This window comes from Kogia breviceps, chromosome 18 (genome assembly GCF_026419965.1).
Source record: "Kogia breviceps isolate mKogBre1 chromosome 18, mKogBre1 haplotype 1, whole genome shotgun sequence".
Lineage (NCBI taxonomy): Eukaryota > Metazoa > Chordata > Mammalia > Artiodactyla > Physeteridae > Kogia > Kogia breviceps.
Window position 1 is genome coordinate 46,691,894 of NC_081327.1, and position 21,014 is coordinate 46,712,907.

General features: G+C 42.2%; 1 protein-coding gene across 8 annotated transcripts in view; it reads right to left on the minus strand.

Moving 5' to 3' along the window:
* Positions 1-21,014, minus strand: part of ADAT1 (adenosine deaminase tRNA specific 1) — a 38,609-nt gene that overhangs the window by 16,170 nt on the left and 1,425 nt on the right. For 4 of the 8 annotated variants that reach the window (XR_010837923.1, XR_010837919.1, XR_010837921.1 and 1 more), the window contains exons 2-10: positions 20,127-20,328; positions 19,776-19,844; positions 18,806-18,860; positions 18,218-18,348; positions 14,860-15,463; positions 12,969-13,114; positions 12,343-12,442; positions 3,669-3,755; positions 1,416-2,099 (exon numbers count right to left, since the gene is read on the minus strand). Coding sequence is in view for 2 of the 8 variants with exons in the window: in XM_067020126.1 (XP_066876227.1) it covers positions 1,967-2,099; positions 3,669-3,755; positions 12,343-12,442; positions 12,969-13,114; positions 14,860-15,463; positions 18,218-18,348; positions 18,806-18,860; positions 19,776-19,844; positions 20,127-20,328 (1,527 nt within the window). In the remaining 6 variants the exon portion in view is untranslated. Of the gene's footprint in view, positions 1-297; positions 2,100-3,668; positions 3,756-8,327; positions 8,390-12,342; positions 12,443-12,968; positions 13,115-14,859; positions 15,464-18,217; positions 18,349-18,805; positions 18,861-19,775; positions 19,845-20,126; positions 20,329-21,014 lie in introns of those variants that run through there. The other 4 variants (XR_010837922.1, XM_067020127.1, XM_067020126.1 and 1 more) reach the window with 4 other exon arrangements.

The following is a 21,014-nucleotide window of genomic DNA, read 5'->3' on the forward strand; positions in this document are numbered from 1 at the left end:
GATTTCACTGCTGTTGGCCCGGGTTCAATCCCTGGTTGGGGAACTAATATCCCACAAGCCGCACAGCACAGCCAAAAAAATTAAAAAAAAAAAAAAAAAAAAAGTTACAATGGTAAATTTAAAAGAAAAAGAAAAACTTACGTATTACTTCTGTAATAAAAAAAATTAAGAACATATGTTCACATGCAAACTTGTATATGAATGATTATAGCAGCACTATTCACAAGAGCGAAAAAGTGGAAACAACCTAAATGTCCATCAGTTGATGATTAGATAAACAAAATGTGGTATATCCATAGAACTGAATATTATTTTTATTCCATAAAAAGGAATAAAGTACTGACTCATGCTACCAATTCACGTTATAACATCATGAATCTTTTTTTTTTTTTCAGTACGTGGGCCTCTCACTGTTGTGGCCTCTCCCGTTGCAGAGCACAGGCTCCGGACGCGCAGGGTTAGCGGCCATGGCTCACGGGCCCAGCCGCTCCGCGGCACGTGGGATCCTCCCAGACCGGCGCCACGAACCCGTGTCCCCTGCATCAGCAGGCAGACTCTCAACCACTGCGCCACCAGGGAAGCCCCCTAACATCATGAATCTTAAAACATCATGTTAAGTGAAAGAAACCAGTCACAAAAGACCACATGTTGTATGATTCCATTATATGAAATGTTCAAAACAGGCAAATCCATAGAGACACAAAGCAGATTACTGTTTGCCCTGGAGCTAAGGGGGTTGAGAGGAAATGAGGAGCGGCTGCTAATGGATACTGTACTGGGTCAAACAGCATCCCCCTGCCTCCCCCAGATGAGAACAAAAATGTTCTAAAATTGATCGTGGTGATGTTTGCACACCTTTGTGAATATACTAAAACCCACCAAACTGTACACTTTAAATGGGCGAATTTTATGGTATGTGAATTATATGTCAATAAAGCTGTTATTTAAAATATTTAAAGGTATAAGGAAATACTGAAGAACCAACAATGACCTTGAGTAATCCCAACATGGAGAACTTCCACTTTTAGTCAATAAATTAGAGTGTGAAGAGGTTGAAAGTTAAACATTAGTTGTTAGTAAAACCAGCATTGATTGCTAGCTCTGCTGCTGAATTACTATGGGGACTTTTGGCCTTTTAGACAGAACTCTTTCCATTGAAAGTCATAGGAAAATGGTCTCAAACAGGCTTCCTCACAACAACAATAGGAATTTATCTCACATAATTGAAGTCCAGAGTAGGCACTAGTTTCAGGCATCCAGACAAGGTCACGAGAGCTCTGATTCTCTCAGCTGTTTCCTTCATTGCCTTTGTTCTCAAGCTGGCTGTCTCTATGTAGTAGGCAAAGACAGCCACAGGCAATCCCAAGATTACGTGGCGTTTATAGTTCCCGATACAAGAGGAGAGAGAATCTTACCTGATCACTCTGGCACTAGTTCCAGGACTGTTCAGGGCTGGCTCACATTCCTGGAGCCAAGGAGTAAAGTTCACTTCATCCAAGCATGGGTAAAGCAGGAAAGGGTGGTTCTCCAAACGAAAAAAGGCTGGATATACAAAATACATGTCCACTATGACTGGCGAAACTCTAAAACTTGCAGAGATTCAAACATCATCTCAGCCCAATAAGTACTTGCCAAATCAATGTAGGAACACACAGAATGGAGCTATTGCAGAGTACTTTTAAAGCATCACATTCCAAATTCTTATTCTTAAAGAAGCAATAAAACACAGGACACATACCAAGGTCATTAGCAAGATGCTGTTTTAGCAGTGAGCTATTTCAGTCAAGTATAGATTGTTCCATGTCCAGAATTCCATCCATCTCACACAGAAGGATATTTTGCTCTGGTAGATGGCAGTCTTTTTTTCCTGATCAGCCACAAGAAAAGCTAAGGCTTATCCAGCATGTAGGAAGAAGGCAGTCCAGAATGAATGAATGGAAAACACCCTGCTGCCAGTAAACTTTGCTCATTTAAATTGTTGATAATCCGGTGGGTTTCTGATCCAGGATCCAAACGCCTGCTTCCGGAGTGCACTCCAGGCCTGCTGGTAAGTGGATGCGGCCTCCTTGTACTCATGGTATGTCACTAGCTTCTGCACCCTAATGCACACACACCACCAAGCACACAGGTTCTCACTGGACAGCTCACCACTGTGGCCAGCAAGACACCTCAGCAATAGGCTGGACAGATTTATTACAAGAGACTCAGGAAACAGGAGGATTTTGTTATGCTGTCCTATGCTGACTCTTACCTTCTTTGTAGGGAATTCACTAGAAAACAGCATGGATTAAAACAGGTAAGAATAAACAGAATGCTAGTTTTGTCTGGTCCTGGTGGAATCAGATAAAACAAGAATAACTGTATCTACTACTTGGTTTAAAATTTTCTATGTGTCTATAATTTCCACCATTAGGATCTAGCTGTTAGAAATTTCTCAGCTGCATTTTCCCAAAGCTCTTTCCATCTCCTATGTACTGCCAGCCAACACCCCTTCCCAAATCCCTTAGTGTCTCCGACTGCTGAAGAATGGCTGACGTGCTGAATAATATCTATAATACTCACACCCAGATAAAAAGATTTTCTTGTGACAAAGATTCTTTCCTTTGATCAAACTTGAGTCAGGCTCCTCTGAGCCCTCTTCTCAATCCAGCCCCGACCTTGAGCTCTGTCCTTGCCATCTCATAGCTGAAGAAACTGAGCCTCATGTCTCATTGATTCCGGTTTTATCCTGTTTCTACTCTTTCGTTCTTTGCCAAGATCTGAGGAGACCCAAGTTGTTTCTTCACTCACTTCAGCAAAGATTAAAGTTGCTAACTGTAGCAAACACTGATTTTAGTTGTTTGATCAATTTCCCATAGCTTTTTGGTGGTTAATGGTTGGGAACCACACACATGACTTTAACTTTACCTGAGCCCTCAGTTCCCCAAACAAGCTATGGTTAAGAAATCTCCCTCCCACATTTCTGTGTTGTGGGAAGTGGCTGACTGCAAAGAACGACTCTTCTTCATGGCTTAGACAGACTCATGAATGCCCCCGCCCCCGGTTTACCTCTAACAGGGCCAGACACAGAGCCCATTCTTTGTTTCATAATGATTAGCTGAACTGTTTGTACCCACCGACAAAATCTCAACAACATGCCTGCTAATTTGACCAAATATTAGTTATGCTTCTCTCCTTCCCCCAGACCCCCGAACTTTGAGCCACTTTCAGCCTGAGCCAGCATCAGCATGTGTAACAACCCCTTCTTTTAACAGCCCCTCCTGAGAATCAACACTTCCTGTTCAATTGTTCCATTCACAAGCAGTGATGAGAACAAAAGAAAAAGAGAAGAGAATGATATTCCCAACAGAATCTATTGCTCCCCAAGCACTCACATTTCCACAATGCTCTCCATCTGGAGGTGGAACAAGAGGAGGGCCTGTAATGGCCCAGGCCCCATCTCTACCCTTAGGCTCGTGTGACTCTGTATTACCAACTACCCATCTGCAACAGCTCAGGTCATACACATATCTGCAAATGGGGCCATGGGGATTGAAGAGCATGTGGTTAGAAATAAGTACCCACTGGTCTACCGAACCACCATTCCTGCCAAAGCTTCCTGCCATCCATAAGCAGAATTAAACCAGAAGTCTTCCTAAATATGAAATAACATAGATCAATGGCATCACCTGAGGGAGTCTGGCCACTTGTCCTCTGAAATACTGCTTAGCAGCTTCTGGAATGACCCAAAGAGCTCTACTTTGCTGATTCGGGATCTGTTTGGAAAAAGAAGACCAAGAAGATTTATTAAGTGTTTACTACGTACCAGGCCCCTATCAAAGATACTGAGCTTCACATGGTATCTTTTTAGGTCTGAATGTCCTGAGCCCCCATTTTCACCTTCTTGCACTTGGCAAGAAGAAAAATCCAGACCCAAGAGTCTGATTAGGTTGAGAGACAGAAATGATTCTCATCTTAAGAAATGTTATCAGGGACTTCCCTGGTGGTGCAGTGATTAAGAATCTGCCTGCCAGTGCAGGGGACACGGGTTCCATTCCTGGTCCGGGAAGATCCCACATGCCACGGAGCAGCTAGGCCCGCATGCCACAACTACTGAAGCCTGTGTGCCTAGAGCCCGTGCTCCACAACAAGAGAATCCACCTCAATGAGAAGCCTGCGTACCGCAACAAAGAGTAGCCCCCGTTCACTGCAACCAGAGAAAGCCCATGTGCAGCAACAAACACCCAACGCAGCCAAAAAAACCACAAACAAACAAAAAAACCCAAAACTCTCAAGAAATTTTATCAGTAGTGAAATCATCAAGGTGACAGGCTGAAATGGGGTAAAGACAGAGGGAATTACTTAATTTTGCCCCCAAGGATACCCATCAGCTATGTTTGGCTACCTCCTTTCAAGGGAGCTGGCCCCTTGGGCAACAATGCTTACAAAGCTTTGGGACTTCCCTGATGGTCCAGTGGTTAAGACTCTGCGCTTGCAGTGCAGGGGGCACAGGTTCCATCCCTGGTTGGGGAACTAAGATCCCGCATGCCACACAGCGTGGCCAAGAAAAAAAAAATTCAGTAATAATACAAGGATACTGGCTATCACTGCTTTTATCCAACATTATACAGAAGGTCTGGCCAGTAAGACAAGAAATAAAAGGAATAAAGATTGAAAAGCAAAAAAACAAAGTCATTATTCATAGATGATTGTGATATTGTCAGTTCTGGTCAGCACAATAAGTCAAGAAAAAAAAAGGAGTGGAGGTTTGGAAAGGAAATACTATTTGCAAAAGATAGACTATGTTCAAAAATTCTGAAAGAATGCCCAGATACATTAGTAGAATAATAAGAGTTAGCAAGGTTGCTGGATACAAACATTAATTGTAAGAGAGAAATAAACAACAACAAAAAAGTTGATTGCAGTAGCAATGACCAGAAAATGAAATGAAAGGAAATTACTTAAAACAGCATCTGTGGTAGCCAATCTCTGAATGGTGATTCTTACTTCCTGGAATTCATGCCATTATGCAATCCCGCCTCACAATGAACAGTGGTTATCTGAATAACCATTAGGAAATTGGGTTGGAGTGTGACTTCTGAGGCTACTCACAAAAGACTCTGTGGCTTCTGCCTTGCTCTCTTGGATCACCTGCTCTGGGGAGAAACCAGCCATCATGTTGTAAAGATGAATACTTGTAGCACTATAGAGAGACCCAAAGTGAGAGGAACTGAGGCCTCCTTCCAACAGCCAGCACTGACTGACCTTGCAGCCACACGAGTGAGCCATTTTGAAACTGGATCCTCCAGCCCCAGTCAAGCCTTTGATGACTGTAGTCTTGGCTGACATAATGGATTGCAACCTCATAAGTCCCTGAGTCAGAATTATCCAGCTAAGCTCCTCCCAAATTCCTGATGCACAGAGACTGTGAAATAATATGTTAATTGTTTTTTTAAGTCACTAGGGGTTTTTTTTTGGGGGGGTGTAATTTGTTACACAGCAACAGATAACTAATACATCATTCAAGAAATAAATCTAATATAAGATGTGAAAATTTATATGAAGAAAATCATAAAACTTCACTGAAATATATGTAAGAAGACCTAAATAAGTGAACATTCAAAACTGCTTGTTTTAAATTTGGGGCACAACTGCCAATTTGGCACCACCATTATATAGAAAGATATACACCCTATTCCTGGTTTGAAGACTTAACAATGAAAAATGTCAATTCTCCCCAAACTGAACTTTAAAAGTCTAAGAAAAGCCAAGACAATCTTGAAAGACAAGGCAAGAGGACTTTCCCTAACAGATATCATCTTATTATAAAACTACAGTTATTAAGAGTATGGTTTTGTGCAGGGAAAAACAAACCAACGGAACAGAACAGAATGCCCAGAAACAGATATATATATACATATATATATATATATATACACATATATATGTATATATATATAAAATACAGATATTCTATATAATACAGATACATACAGATATTCTGCATTTGATATGTGTTCACTTAAAACATGTAGATTTCACTGTGACGAAGTGAGAGAGTGGCAGGGACATATATACACTATCAAATGTAAATTAGATGGCTAGTGGGAAGCTGCTGCATAGCACAGGGAGATCACCTCTGTGCTTTGTGACCACCTGGACGGGTGGGATAGGGAGGGTGGGAGAGAGGATGATGCAAGAGGGAAGAGATATGGGAACATATGTATATGTATAACTGATTCAGTTTGTTGTAAAGGAAAAACTAACACACGATTGTGAAACAATTATACTCCAATAAAGATGTTAAAAAAAAAAACAAAAAAACCCATGTAGATTTCATAAAATTACTACAGTTTCTTTTTCTATAAAGAGTAGAAAATAAAATGAGTTTCTCTGACAGGGAGCTTGTATTGTATATGAGCGCCTTTTATACATACTATGTATTGGGTCATTGCAGGTGGACTAGAAATATGTTAGAGAAATGATATTTCTCATATTTTTTTCCACTCAATTAATAAAGTGGCCTGGTAGAGCTAATAAGGAGTTGTAGCTAAAGCTGCCACTAAGTAAGAACTGTCAGATTGAAATATCAATCCCCTTGAACTGAAAATGAACTTAAATTATAGAACTAAAATACTGTGCAAGTGTTTATATGACTGCATTAGAACTGAAAATTATTATTCAAGAAGAAAATAATCTGACTGTTCAATATTAGTGAAAATATATCCAAAGGGTGGTCACCAAAGGCAAATGTAATGTTAAATCTTTTATTCATCTAGTAGTTTAAGTGTGAATAATACTAATTCATATTGACTGATTAGACAATTAAGAAATTACTTTTAGCTAAGCCTTACAGCTTTACATAATATTTTGTCTAGCTCATTCACTGGTGTACCAACTACTTATATTAAGCTAACACCTCAAGGACTTGTAAGAAACAATTGAACATGCATGCTTCGAACATGGAGTTTAGGTGCTGATGTTATTCTCCTATAAAAGAACCAGGGCAATTTGAAGAGAAATTATTCTATATATTGGAGCAGGGAAGTGATGGTCCTGGAAAATCTCATACAGGGCAAAGAAATGAGGCTCTCTGGCAGCTCCCTATGCTTTCTAGGCCTAAGCATAAAAAGAGAGAGAATGAAGTTTATAGCTAATAGACACATATTAAGAGTAAAGCCAGGAGGCCATGACCTCAAAAAAGGGAGACTTAGAATTTTTTTCTTTTCAGACAACTAGCACTATATCAAGATTGGTTTTACCCAGCTGAAAACAAACATTATTTATGTTTTATTGTATATATGTCTTCAGGTAGATAAGTTGATATGTTCACTGTTACTTAGAATCAAAGATTTCATCTCCAGATTTAAGACTCTGAAACCATTTTTGGTGACATGACCACAAACTTTATTGCTCAAGAAGTCCAGAGAGTCTTACAGACTCAACATTTCCACTGTCCACATCACTCAGAATCAGCAAAAGAGGAACATCAAAAAATAAACTAATATCTTGCCCGGGATGCTCACATTTCCCTTTGAAATACTGATAGGTGAGCCCATGAGACTTTTGCTATAACCCAGGGGCTACCGATGTACAACTATGAGAGAAAATTTGGCTATATTATTACAGAGCATTAATGAAATATGTCAAGGCCTTAGTAATCAACCATGCCATGATCTGTAGTCTGGAGATGGGATCCACTCAAGGTTCATTAAAGAAACACAACACTTAAACCTCACTGGAAGGCTGCAAACTGGATTCTATTTACCACCAACACTGGGAGAAATGTCAAGGCCTCCAGTGTCACTGTGAAAAGCCATCAGTGACAGAGAGCTTAACAGCTTCTTGAGACCAGATCTGTAAAATGTTTTCAACATTCTTCCCTCTGGAGGAGCGAATGGCACCTTCTCTTATGAATGCTTTTGGTCTAAGTCACCTCATGAATAATGTGAAGGTGTTATATCTCCCTCCAGAGAAGTAAGACCTTTCTCAAGACTTGTTCAACAGCAGAACAGAGTGACCATAATAGTAATTCCTCTGTCAAGGAGGCCCACCCAATAACAACTACTGATGTCATCTGTGGAGCAAAATAATCTTGGTGGCTGCTAGCTGCTATGCTCCAATGAGCCCTAGTTCCTTATAACAGCGAGGATTACATTCTTAGATATTAGTCTTCCTGGTGAGCTGGTTAACACTACTGGTTGGTGTATCAAAGAGCTAGGAAAGCTATACATACATAATTTTTTAAAGATTACACATTCACATTTCACCCTAGCCCTATCTTTATTCTAACATACTTAGACACGCTTAGTTTTTTTTGTTTTGTTTTGTTTTTTTAAATCTCTTACCCTTCTCTTTTATAATCCAATGAGCCATGTAATGATCTCTCCAGGATGCTCTGGTAGCTCATCTGGGAAGGGAAGAGAATATTCCTCTTCAGGGCAAAGAGAATTTAAAAGGATTTTCCACTTTAGGGCAAAAGGTAAAATTAAGCTTCTTGAAAATGAGGGTCCTTTATCTGATTCCTGTCATTATCTCATTGTTTGCAATAAACACAAAGACTTAAAATAAAATATTACCTTTGAGTGTCGCACTAGTATTTTCAATGTTTCTAACATCCCAGTCTTGAGTTCATACTCCAGATCATTCTAAAAAAGGTGGTTCCAGGATAGCACTCAGGAATGAGAAGTGAGAAAACCCACTTTCCCCAGCAGCTGTTGGTCTTTAAAATTAAAGTAACTTTGACCCTTTCAAACATAATGTGCAGCTTCATTTGATGACTGAAGAAGAAATCTATCTTAACAAGATGTCTACTGCAAGCCCTGTACCATGTTAGAGGCACTCTCTCTCATTCAATTTTCACATATATATATGTGAAACATATATATATGTGTGTAACAGATACTATGAGTTACCCTTGCTTTATTGTTGGGAAAGTTGAGGCCCAGAGAGGTAAACTAACTTGCCCAAGTTAACACACTTGGGGGGAAAGGGAGCCAGGAATTAAACATCAGTCTCTTGAACTGCAAAGATTCTGCTCTTTCCACCATGAACTTCCTCCTGTGTATGGAGCCTGCCTTCTAAATGGAGAGACATCCACAACATGTCAGAGACCTCAGATCATCTACTCCAATATCCCTGTTTTACAGATATGAACACACTGAGTCCCAGAGAGCTACTGGACTTGTCCAAAGTCACCTGACAGCTGGAGACAGAGCCAGGGTGAGAACACGGGGCACTCCCAGTCACACATAAAACACTGACATATTGGGACAAACTGGAAAACAGCACTTTAGGAATCTGGAGAAAAGATGGTAATTTTGAGCCAGAAAGCACTTGTAAGCTTTTAAGGTAAAAGATGGTATAGGTTCACAGTGAAGAGCATTTAGACTTGAGCAAAGCAGCAAACTGAAGCCACAGGCAGGTGGGTGGGGCCAGTATGGGTTCCTGCTAGCCTGTCACAGCAAAGGCAGAGCTCAGCAGGAAGTGGTCCCTGTCCCTTGTGACCTGCTCTGTTTACACATCATGGCCTGTGGTTAACTGCTGGTCCCCAGAGAGATGCAGACAATGGCCTGAAGCAGGGAGGCCCTTGAGAAAAAACTGGTTAAAAAATGTCTACCCCTAACAATTTTGTAACTACTACTCAATTCAACAGCTTAGGGCTTCCCTGGTGGCGCAGTGGTTGAGAATCCGCCTGCCGATGCAGGGGACATGGGTTCGTGCCCTGGTCCGGGAAGATCCCACATGCCACAGAGCGGCTGGGCCCGTGAGCCATGGCCACTGAGCCTGCGCGCCCGGAGCCTGTGCTCCGCAACGGGAGAGGCCACAACAGTGAGAGGCCCGCGTACTGCAAAAATAAAGAAAAAATTTAAAAAAAAAACAGCTTAGGCCACCAAGAGGCAGGCTGGGTCTGCTGTATAGGCTGTTTGAACCCTGCTTAGTGTCTGTGAAGAAAAAAACTTTTTTTTTTTAAGTCTAAAAAGATGTAAGTTATTATTGTTTCCATTGAGGGAGACAAATAAGCATGTCAGAAAAGAAACAAATCCACCTGTGAACTTTAATTATAATACAACTTTTTATAAGGGTGTAATAAAGAAATGGAAAAGCCACTTAGAATGAAAAGAACTACCTGTAAATTGTGGGAGTCCTACAACAGTCACTCAGAGGCAGCTCAATCCAGACAGATGGAAATGCCTTTGGTGGGGAGGCTGCTACCTCATAGCCCCACCCACCCTCGTGTTATTGCAGACCCTCTGTGGCTCACTGGGAGGAAAAAGCAGAGGGGGCAAGATGAAGATTTAACAAAAGAAGAACCAATAAGGCAGATGCATGAAACTCCAAACACACAAGCATGAAACCCAAGTCTCATGTCCAACAGATCACATGCTCCACATTTCAATAAAAGCCAATTTGAAAAAAAAAAAGAAAAAAGCCAATTTGAAGATACAAAGTCTTGTTTTCATGGCATCCTTCTTGCCAGTCTGATCACTGTGCAGCTTCATAAATGATTCTCGGGTTCCAGCCTTGACCCACTAAACCAGAATCTCTAGTGGTAAAGCCCAAGAAAGTGTTCCTTTCAAATTTTCCAGGGAAAAGAACAGTTTTTCCAAGAAATGATGCTGAGACAAGGACATCCATGTGCAAAAGAATGAAGTTGGATCCCTACCTCACACCTTATAAAAAATTACATCAAAATGGATCAAAGTCCTAAACATAAAAGCTAAAACCATGAGAAGAAAACACAAAGTAAATCTTTGTGATAATGGTTTCTGACATATGATACTAAAAGCACAAACCACAAAATACAAAAATAGATTAAATGGACTTCCTTAAAATTTGAAACTTTTGTGCTTTAAAGGACACTTTCAAAAACTGAAAAGACAATCCACAGAACTGGAGAAATTATCTGAAATATATACCTGATAAAGGACTCATATCAAGAATATATAAAGAAATCTCTCAAATCAGCAATGAAAAGACAAATAAACCAATTTAAAAAATGGGCAAAAGGGCTTCCCTGGTGTGCAGTGGTTGAGAGTCTGCCTGCCGATGCAGGGGACATGGGTTTGTGCCCCGGTCTGGGAAGATCCCACGTGCCGCGGAGCAGCTGGGCCCGTGAGCCATGGCTGCTGAGCCTGTGCTCTGCAACGGGAGAGGCCACAACAGTGAGAGGCCCGCGTACTGAAAAAAAAAAAAGGGCAAAAGATCTGAACAGATATTTCTTTAAAGAAGATATACAAATGATTAATAAGTATAGGAAAAGATGCTCAGCATCATTAGTTATTAGAGAAACGCAAATCAAAACCACAATGAAATAGAACTTAGCACCCGCTAAAATGATTACAAGACAGACAATAACAAGTGTTGGAAAGGACGCAGGATAACTGAAATACTCATACATTGCTGATGGAAGTTTAAAATGGTGCAGCTGTTATGTAAAACAGTTTGGCAGTTCCTCAAAAGTTAAATATAAGGTTATCCCATGACCCAGCAATCCCACTCCTAGGTACACCCAAGAGAGTTGAAAACAAATGTCCACCCAAAAGCTTGTATATGAATGTTCAGAGCAGAATTATTATTCATAATAGCCAAAAAGTGAAATAACCCAAATGCCCATCAAAAGATGAACGGATAAAAAACTGGCATATCCATACAATGGAAAACAGGAATGAAGGAGTGATACATGATAAAACATGGATGAACCTTGAAAACCTATGCTAAGTGAAAGAAACCACATATTGTATGATTTCATGTAGTGAAAAGTTTAGAATAGGTAAATCCATAGAGACAGAAAGTAGATCTGTGGATGCGAAGGGCTGGAGAAGAGGATGGGGAATGACTGCTAATAGGTGCAGGGTTTCTTATTGTGGTGATAAAAATGTTCTGGAGGACTTCTCTGGTGGTACAGTAGTTAAGAATCCATCTGCCAATGCAGGAGACTCGGGTTCGATTCCTGGTCTGGGAAGATCCCACATGCTGCGGAGCAACTAAGCCAGCAAGCCACAACTACTGAGCCCGCATGACCTAGAGCCCGCGTGCTGCAACTACTGAAGCCCACACCCTCTAGGGCCCACCTGCTGCCACTACTGAGCCCGTGTGCTGCATCTACCGAAGCCCGCACGCCTAGAACCCGTGCTCTGCAACAAGATAAGCCACCACAATGAGAAGCCTGCACACAACAAAGAGTAGCCCCCGCTTGCCGCAACTAGAGAAAGCCCGTGCACAGCAATGAAGACCCAATGCAGCCAAAAAAAAAAAAAAAAAAGAAAAAAAAAAAAAAAAAAAGAAAATGTTCTGGAATTAGAGGGTGGTGAGGTGTGAATGCACTGCCACCATCTCCTTCTGCCTGGTGATATGCTATACCTGGCTTGAAGGCGTCCGATTCCTTTCTTTGTTGTTCCCTGCGGAAAGCCATTGGCGGTGACATCCAGTGGCTGCTCAGGAACTGCACTCCAGCTGATAGCTATGAAAAGATAAGATTCTGGGGTTAAAACTGTTCGGTTTTCTGTAAATGTCAGAGGTATTTTAATAAAAATATTCCTCTACCACTGAAGATTCATGAGAGCTGGATATGACGCCAGAGACAGTGGCTGCCACTCTGACGCTTGGCCTCCAGAATACAACAGTATAAGCGGTTCATGATTCATCACCACCACCATCATCATAATAGCTAACAATCATTGAGTATTTGTTACGTGATGCACACAGTAAATGCATGAAACAGAATTTCTCATTTACTCTTCGTAACAACCCTGACAAATAAATGATATTCTTATCTGAAGATGAAGGAACTGAGGCTAAGAGAGGACAAGTTGCCCAGGGTCATAAAGAGTGTGAACTTGACCCAGTGTGGGTATCTCCCGGGCCCACGCTACTGACCACTTGAGTGGTAAACTGCTACCCCAGGCTGGGAGGATGCAGTCCCTTCCAGGCCACTCTAATGTCCAGGGACAAGTTACTCCAGAGCAAGTGGAACCTGGATCCCTTACCTGCCCCACAAGGAACAAGTCGGCCTTGGTTCTCAGCCTTTTTTGACTGTACTGCACAGCGGCTCTGTTCAAATAGTAAATCTGACTGCTGTATTTTCACTTCTTGAACTCCAAAGCCTTTGGGTAAAGCTGAGACATTCTGACACCTGAAAGTGAGGGGAAAGGCATGTAGTTTAGGTTCACTCATCGAGAAAGAGAGTATCTAGGACTGTGGACCACATCACCACCCATGTCTCAGTGGGAGGCAAAGGCCTTAGAAGGTGTGTGGATTTATTTATTTATGGGGAGGATGGTATAGGAGGTTGTGACAGAATAGAATCCAGATCCTATGAACCTTATGGCTGAAGGAAGATCTCTTTCATCACTCTGAAGTGACAGCTATAAACGGAGTCACCACCCCTCAGGGACTTCAGTAACACTGAACTCCATTTCTCATACTGGCTGTGAAAGATTTGAAAACCTGAAGAAGAAATATTAACCTGTCGGCACCAGCTTCCTAGGGAGTCCTTAAAACAGGCCAGAAACCAAAACTATCCATTTTTTTCTCTTGAATATTTCACACAAAGTAGATGCCAACATGTAGTGGGTCTAGAACTGAGCAGACAGCAACTTAAAGTCTTGTAATCAAGAAAACATGGAAAGCAGAAAATGTCTTGGGCACAGTGCCTAGAATTGTCTTTTATTTCTTAACATATTTATTGGCATATATTTTATACACCATAAAATTCACCCATTTAAAGTTATAATTCAATTTTTTAAGTATAGTCACAGAGTTGTGCAACAAGCACTGCAATCTAAATTTTCGTCACCCCAGTGAGAAATCCTGCACCTAACGGCAGTCATTCACCATCCCCTTCTCCAGCCCCTGGCACCCATTAATCTACTTTCTGTCTCCATGGATTTGCCTATTTTGGACATTTCACTCCACGAAACCATACAAAATGTGGCTTCTTTCACTTAGCATAAGATTTTCAAGGTTCATCCATGTTGTGACATGTATCAGTCCTTCATTCCTTTTTATGTCTGAGTAACATTCCACTGCAGGGAGCTACCACCTTTTGTTTATCAATTCACCAGCTGATGGACATTTGGGTTGTTTCACATTTGGGCTATTATGACTAATGCTGCTGTGAACATTCATGTACAACTTTTATGTGGATGTATGTCTTCATTTCTCTTGTGTATGTACCCGGGAGTGGAATTAGTGGGTCATATGCTGGGGCTGCTTCCAAGAGTCAGCTTTAGGAGTGGTACATTTGACAAGGGCCCACAGACCTCCCCTGGTCATGGCCTTATCTGCCCTCAGTTACTACAGCATTAATCAGCTTTGGCTGCCCTTCTTTAGGGAGACCACGCTTGAGTGGTCATCATTTGTCTTTTTTCTTTTTAAAAACTTAACACTTATGTCTGAAGGTTTTTAAACATTATAACAGCAATATACGCACACTGCAGAAAAATTAGAAAATAGAATAATCACAAAGAAGAAAAAAATCACCCATAATACCACAACTCAGTGGTAATCATATTAATACCTTGGTGTATATCCCTTCTATAAATTTTTTTCTACGGGCATATATACTTTAAGACCAAAACGAACTCATTTTACCTTCTAAATTGCTCTTTAAACATTACGAGCATCTTTCCATGTTAAATATTCATCAATATTAGTTGTAACAAAAATCACAATCCTCTATTGCTGGCCGTTTCAGTGATGTCCTTTTTTTTTTTTTTCCTTAAATTAGTACACACAAAGCTAAATATTTGAGCACTTTCTTAATTATTTCCTTAGAACAAATTCTTAACTCTTTGTACGTATGTATGTATGTCTAGGCTCTTTGGACATATTCTCAGACTGCTTTTTGGAAAGACTCTTCCCTCCCTGCCCTCTCACCTCCCAATCAGTGCTCTCTGCATGGCCTCCTGGCTGAACGGGCACTTCCCAATGACCACAGCTGACAGGTAGATGGGCTCTTCTAGGAAGTGCATCAACAGTGCCCCCTGGCATCCGAGGACGTTCCACCGTGCCAGCTTGTCACTGCAGGACATGGAGCAAGTCCTGTCCCCACGGCCTGGCTTCACTCGGAGCAGCCCCACCCGGTGATAGGCAGCACCAGGCTTCCCTGAGTCTCCAGCTTCTCCAGGCACACACTTGGCTCCAGTTCTATAAACGTCCACCACTTTGGCGCCCCCGGGGGCCATTCCAGTGACAGTGGCTAGTTCCTCTGCAGTGAGATTAGAGCTGCTGACATCTGGTGAATTAGGGCCACTTTCCTGGTTGCCAAAACTCTGATGGTGAGCCATACCATCAGGAGTCCTGGGCTCAAGCCTCATCTTTTTGGTCACAGGACTATCTGAGTCTTCACATTTCCTTTTATCTTCAGGAGCTTCTAGGTTATCACTAGCTTCTACTGATGGGTTATCGGCCCAATCTCTACTGACAGGACAGCAAGGCTGATCTTCAAACTCAAGCATTGGAATGATGGAGGCATCCCCACCTGTAGGAGAAGAAATCACTTAAACCAGTGGTTCTCAAAGTGAGGCCACCAGACCAGCCACATAAGCATCCCTTGGGAACTTGATAGAAATGCAAATTCTTGCGACCCACAGTAGCCCTGTTGAATCAGAAACTCTAGAGGTGGTACCCAGCAGTCTGTTTTAACAAGGTCTCCAGGTGATACTGATGCAACGTCAAGTTTGAGAACCACTGACTTAACTGAAGCTTAATTCTATTCTCCCAGCTACCTGAGATGAATTAAGAACACTTGGCCAAATTTCCCTAACAAGAATTCTCTGACGTTCTTGCTGAAGACCATATCCTAAACCCAGTGAGCTAGACTCTCTCAGTGGGAGGAGTCTTGAAAACTGAATTGTTTAACAAAGATCCCAGGTGATTCTTACCACAGAAGTTTTGGAAACACTAGATTAGACCAAGGTTTCTCAACCTCCACATTGACATTCTGGGCCAGATAATTTTTTGCCATGGGGGCTTGCCCTATATATTACAGGATTATAATTATATATTAGCAACCTCCCTGGTCTCTACCTACTAGATACCAATAGCACCCCTGAGTCTGACCACCAAAAATGTCTGCAGATGCTGCCAAATGTCCCCTGGGCAGCAGAATGATGCTGAGTTGAGAACCCCTGGCTTAGAATGAGCACAGTTTCTCAAGTGCATTTTGTGGAATATTATTCCATAAGGTGCCTTGGAAAACAAAAGTGGATGGTTGATTTCATGGTTAAATCAGTTTGGCAAATAATGCTCACAATTTCCCCATCTTGCATATCCTCACAATAAAGACTCACAGTAAATTACACAACTGGTGTTTCCCCGAGCTGGTTTAGAGATTTCTGACCCACTCTGTGTTTACAGGTAATCAAAGAAAACCAGGTCAGTAAAAAGCACACCTCCCCTGTGAGAAGGGAGCTTCTTCTTCAAACACGAACGTGTACTGCTTTTCTAAAGTGTGTAAATAATACATCTGTGGTCTTTATAACCTAAGAGTGGGAAAGGCAAGAGATGCAGAAGTGGGAGTGTTGCCAGAGAGGCTGGCTGGCAGGCTTCCAGAGACCTCACAAGGTGACAGTGACTTTGGAGAATTCCCCAGGGCCCACCTCCCACTCTGAAGGCTCAGAGATTTGATCTTGACAGATGCCTGAACTCTAGAGGCTGACTCATGCTAATACAGCTCACAAGTACCAGTCTGAAGTAGCCAATCCAGGCACCAACTTATCAATTAGTAATGAGGAATAAATGTCAAGGGAGCCAAATGGTCACATTCTCTAGGTAGTGTTCTTTCTCCCTGCAGACACACCATGGGTGGACATCACACTGTAAAAGATTACCCGTCACCCTGGGAGTTAGATCAGTGGTTCTAAATTTTGATTTCAAAGACCAGTAAAATCTCCAGAAGATTTTAAGATGAATAGAGTGTTGACAACTTTTTACTCCACCACGTAAGATCTTTAAAAATCCTATTTATCATTATTTAAAAACTACATAAAAATCTCATAACCTTTAAATGGAAAGAAATTAGTGTTTTGAAAAACTCAGAGTAGTCCTGATTTTTCTCATCTGGCCATGGACTAGTACTCTCTCACAAAGCATTACCAGCCTGTAGACCACTGATTTATGTAGTTTGATTAGGCGGTCAGGCCAGCTGTGATCTCCAGATGTATCTCTCTCCACAAGAATGCTACACCTCCCAATGGGATCAGCCAGGCCCTGGCTATTCAAAATGTGATACATGGGCCAATACCACTGGTTCCACCTGGGAGTTGGTTAGAAATGCAGATCTCCGGCTCTACCCTAGACCTACTGAATTTGAATCTGCATTTTTACAAGATACCTGAGTGATTTATATTCATATTACAGTTTGAGAAGCACTGAGTTAGGAAACAACCTATCAGGGCACTGCTAAGAATAGAGTACGGATGAGTCCTGCCTCCCTCTGTATGTCATTTTCCTGTTCTTTCATAAGCTATATTATATTTTTGATTTGAGTTAAGATCTTCAGTTATTGTCTCTTAAGAGTGATCACCTATCTGCTCTAATTGCATAGTTAGTTTTAAAATTTAATACTCAGGGGACAATCTTATATCCTTATTTCAAAGTTTTTAGGGTGAGGAAATTTTACTACCATCCCTGAACTGTTGTCTACAAAGGGTAGAAATTATTCCCAATTTTCAAGACAGAAGAACAAAGGATAGAAAATCGGCCAGGTCTGGTCTTCCCACCTAATGCAACCATAGCACCTGAACATCCATCCTCTTACAACTCATCAAAATTTACCTTAACTAACCATGACTGTCTACATTTCCTAAAAAACTAAAGGGTAAGCAAAGGACTAGTCTTATTCACTGCTACATAACCAGTATGTCACACTTGCCTGACAAGGAGTAGAAAATTTATGTTTAATGAATGAATGAAATGAGTTTCAGGATAAATCACTATAGAACTCAGGGCTTTGGACCTCTAAGCCCTATTGCTGGTTTTGGACCTTGTGGGGTCTCAGCTTTAAGCTTCCCAATCCTGCTTGGGAACTGAGAACTGAATAATAGTATGAGTGAAGCTCCCTCCACTTTTCCTTGGTAGAGACATGATTAGGCAAACTGGGCTGATCACAAAAAGGCACTATCAATGGTTGTAGCTACACTTCATCTAAGGTGTTTTTTTGAGAAACTATGGATAAGACAACAATAAGGAAGCAGACAATGTAACATGAATCCAAAGGCATTAATATACTTACAGGGTGTATGGCTGGAGAAAAACACAAACAAGAGGTCTGGTCTGAGTTTCCACAGTTCTCTCTGAGTTCCTGGGACAAAGATGCTATCCTCCTTCAGGGTGGCTGCCAAGTGGAGCTGATGGAGAAGGTACCTAATGGGGTGCAGGATGTTATCAGAACAACCAGTCTCTGTGGTAAAGGGAAAGACTGTGGCTGCGTGATTACTAAGAAAGAAAGAGATACTGCAGACCAATGGGACTGGTAGCGATTTGGAATTATGAGAATGACCTAGCCCAGTGATACTCAAAATGCGGTTCCTAAAACAGCAGCATCAGCATCAGCTGGAATTGATTAGAAATGCAACTTATCAGGCTCCACCCGGATTTGCTGAATCAGAATCTCTGGGGATGGGCCCGGCTATCTGGGTTTTAACAAACCCTCTAGATGATTCTGATGCACACCAAGCATGAGAACCACTGTCTAGACGAGCACTATTTTAAGTGCAGTTCAGAGGCCTACATAATCAGTATTACCTAGGAGCTTATTAGAAATGCATATTCTGGGGCCTCCACCCAAGCTAAATCAGACAGTTTGGGGATGTAGCGTTACCTTTGGAAACTCCTTCTGGCTATGACCTCAGCATGGCTATCATTGAGGATGTCTCCTGTGGCAAAGACAGGACATTGGTGAAGACATATGGAACCTGGAGATTCCCTGGTTCCTAAAAGCAGAACATAGCAGCTTCTCCCAGCACCCAGAATGGCCATGTAGCTCCTGGAGGGCTTTGCCTGAAAGTTTTACAATCATTACTGGCAAAGCATTTCCAGCAGGGTTTCCTCAACTACTGACATTTAGGGTTGGAAAATGCTTTGTTGCATGGGGCAGGGGGGCGCTGTCCTGGGCTTTGCAGGATGTTTAGCAGCATTCCTGGCCTCTACTCACTAGAGACCACTAGCGTATTCCCCTCTCCCCAGTTTTGACAACCAAAATGTCTCCACATGTTGCCTAATGTCTCCTGGGGGGCAAAACCTCCCCTAGCTGAGAACTCCTGATTTATAGGGAAATCTTTATCTGGAGGAGAGGAGTCCAGATCTTTTGTACCCTCATGCCATACTTGTGCTCATACTGATAAAATTCCATCGAATTCTATCAATAGTGGTCCTGGAACAGCTTCATCATATCCAGGAGGAAAGGCTAGGAGAAGGAGGAAAGCAAACTGGAGGAGGAATCTGTTAACGGGTAATCCATATTCTTTCTCGTGCCAAAATCTCCATTTAATTAAAGATTGCTTTGTGGGGCTTCAGATCTAATATGGAATAGCTAAGCCCAAGGAACTTTTGGTTTGAGCATGAAAATACTGGCCAACTTTCAAGCCACTCAGAAAGATGTTCTTGGTGGCCTTTGCTTCCACAGCTTACTTCCATTCTTTAAATGAGTTCTGTCCTTTCAACTGGAGCGACAGTCAGTGGGAACTGAAAGGTCAGCCACCTTTGCTCTGCCGAGGAGAGGAACGGATGACATGCACACTGGTTTCCAAAAGCTCCTGAACAGGCCCTGTTCAGACCCCACCGGGGCTTACCGCTCTTCCTCATTTTGGACTGGCCTATGCATTTGGTTCCTGTTCCCATTGAGACAACTTCCTTTGTCACTAAGGGGAAAAAAACAAATCATTAAGTGAGCTTGCAGAATCTGAATGGTCTATAGGTTTAATAAGTCTGCACATTGAGTCCCCCAAAGGCTGACTCAACTGTGGACTGCGGTTCCAGCACGGCCATCTACCGCCACCAGAGGTACGCCGCCCCCTCGCGGGAGCAGCGGAACACGCCCAACATCGCAGGTTACACCCAACCGCCAAAGTCCCTGCCTAGCCCTGGGTAGTTCTATCATCTCCTACAGGGAGAGACAGCGCTCCAGGGAGAAAAGGTCTCACCTTGCACCGGTCTGTCAGGGCGGTCGCAGGTCTGGTCAGCTGTAGGTTGTATCTTCACCACGGCTGCGAGCAACGTCCACTCGCGGTTGGGCGCAGGCTTCCCTTGCTTGGGCAGCGTTCTCCCATAGTGCTCATAACAGAGCCGCGCAATCTCATCCGCGGTCCACATGGTGCGAGCTGGTGCTGAGGCCCGGATTAAAACCTACAACCATCAGAAGAGCAGAAAGGAGAACGAATGCAAGATGCTACAACCCTGCACCGGGGCTTCGACAGGCATTCAGATACAGCCCATTCATGTTCATACTGAGGTTTCTCAGTTCGGAACCCTATGTATCATCTTCTCCTACTACCCCTCTGCCTTCTTTTCATCTTTAATGAAAGACCAAAGAAGTCCCAAATCTCACAACCCCAGAAGATACCCTATTTCTTCAAGCTGCTTTTTTTTCTTCTTCTAATGTTATACATTTGACATGTTTCTAATGAATCTGAACCTAACTACTCAAAATGAAAGCATATGAGAGGGAAGTATCCTTGTTACTCCAATTTTCGTTTGGAAATAGCATGTAAAATACTGAGGCTGCAGACCTCAGCTTGCTTTGGACAGACTCTCACCATACAAAGTTTATCTTTCCAGGGAGAAGGTTTTTCTTTTCCGTTCTCTTTTTCAGACGTTTTACTTGGCATTCCGTCATAGCAGATAGTTTACCTCCCTCTGGTAAACCTCCACTGATGCCCCCATCAGGAAAGCAACCCTTTAATTTCTTCTACAGCGTTTTATAATGCAGAGAGGAGAAGTGACAAGAGTCTAGTGGTTTCTCTCCAGTCAAGTGTTCTGCTTCTCAGAGTGAGTGCTTTGGAGTTACCATTTCTGGATTCTCATCCTGCTTT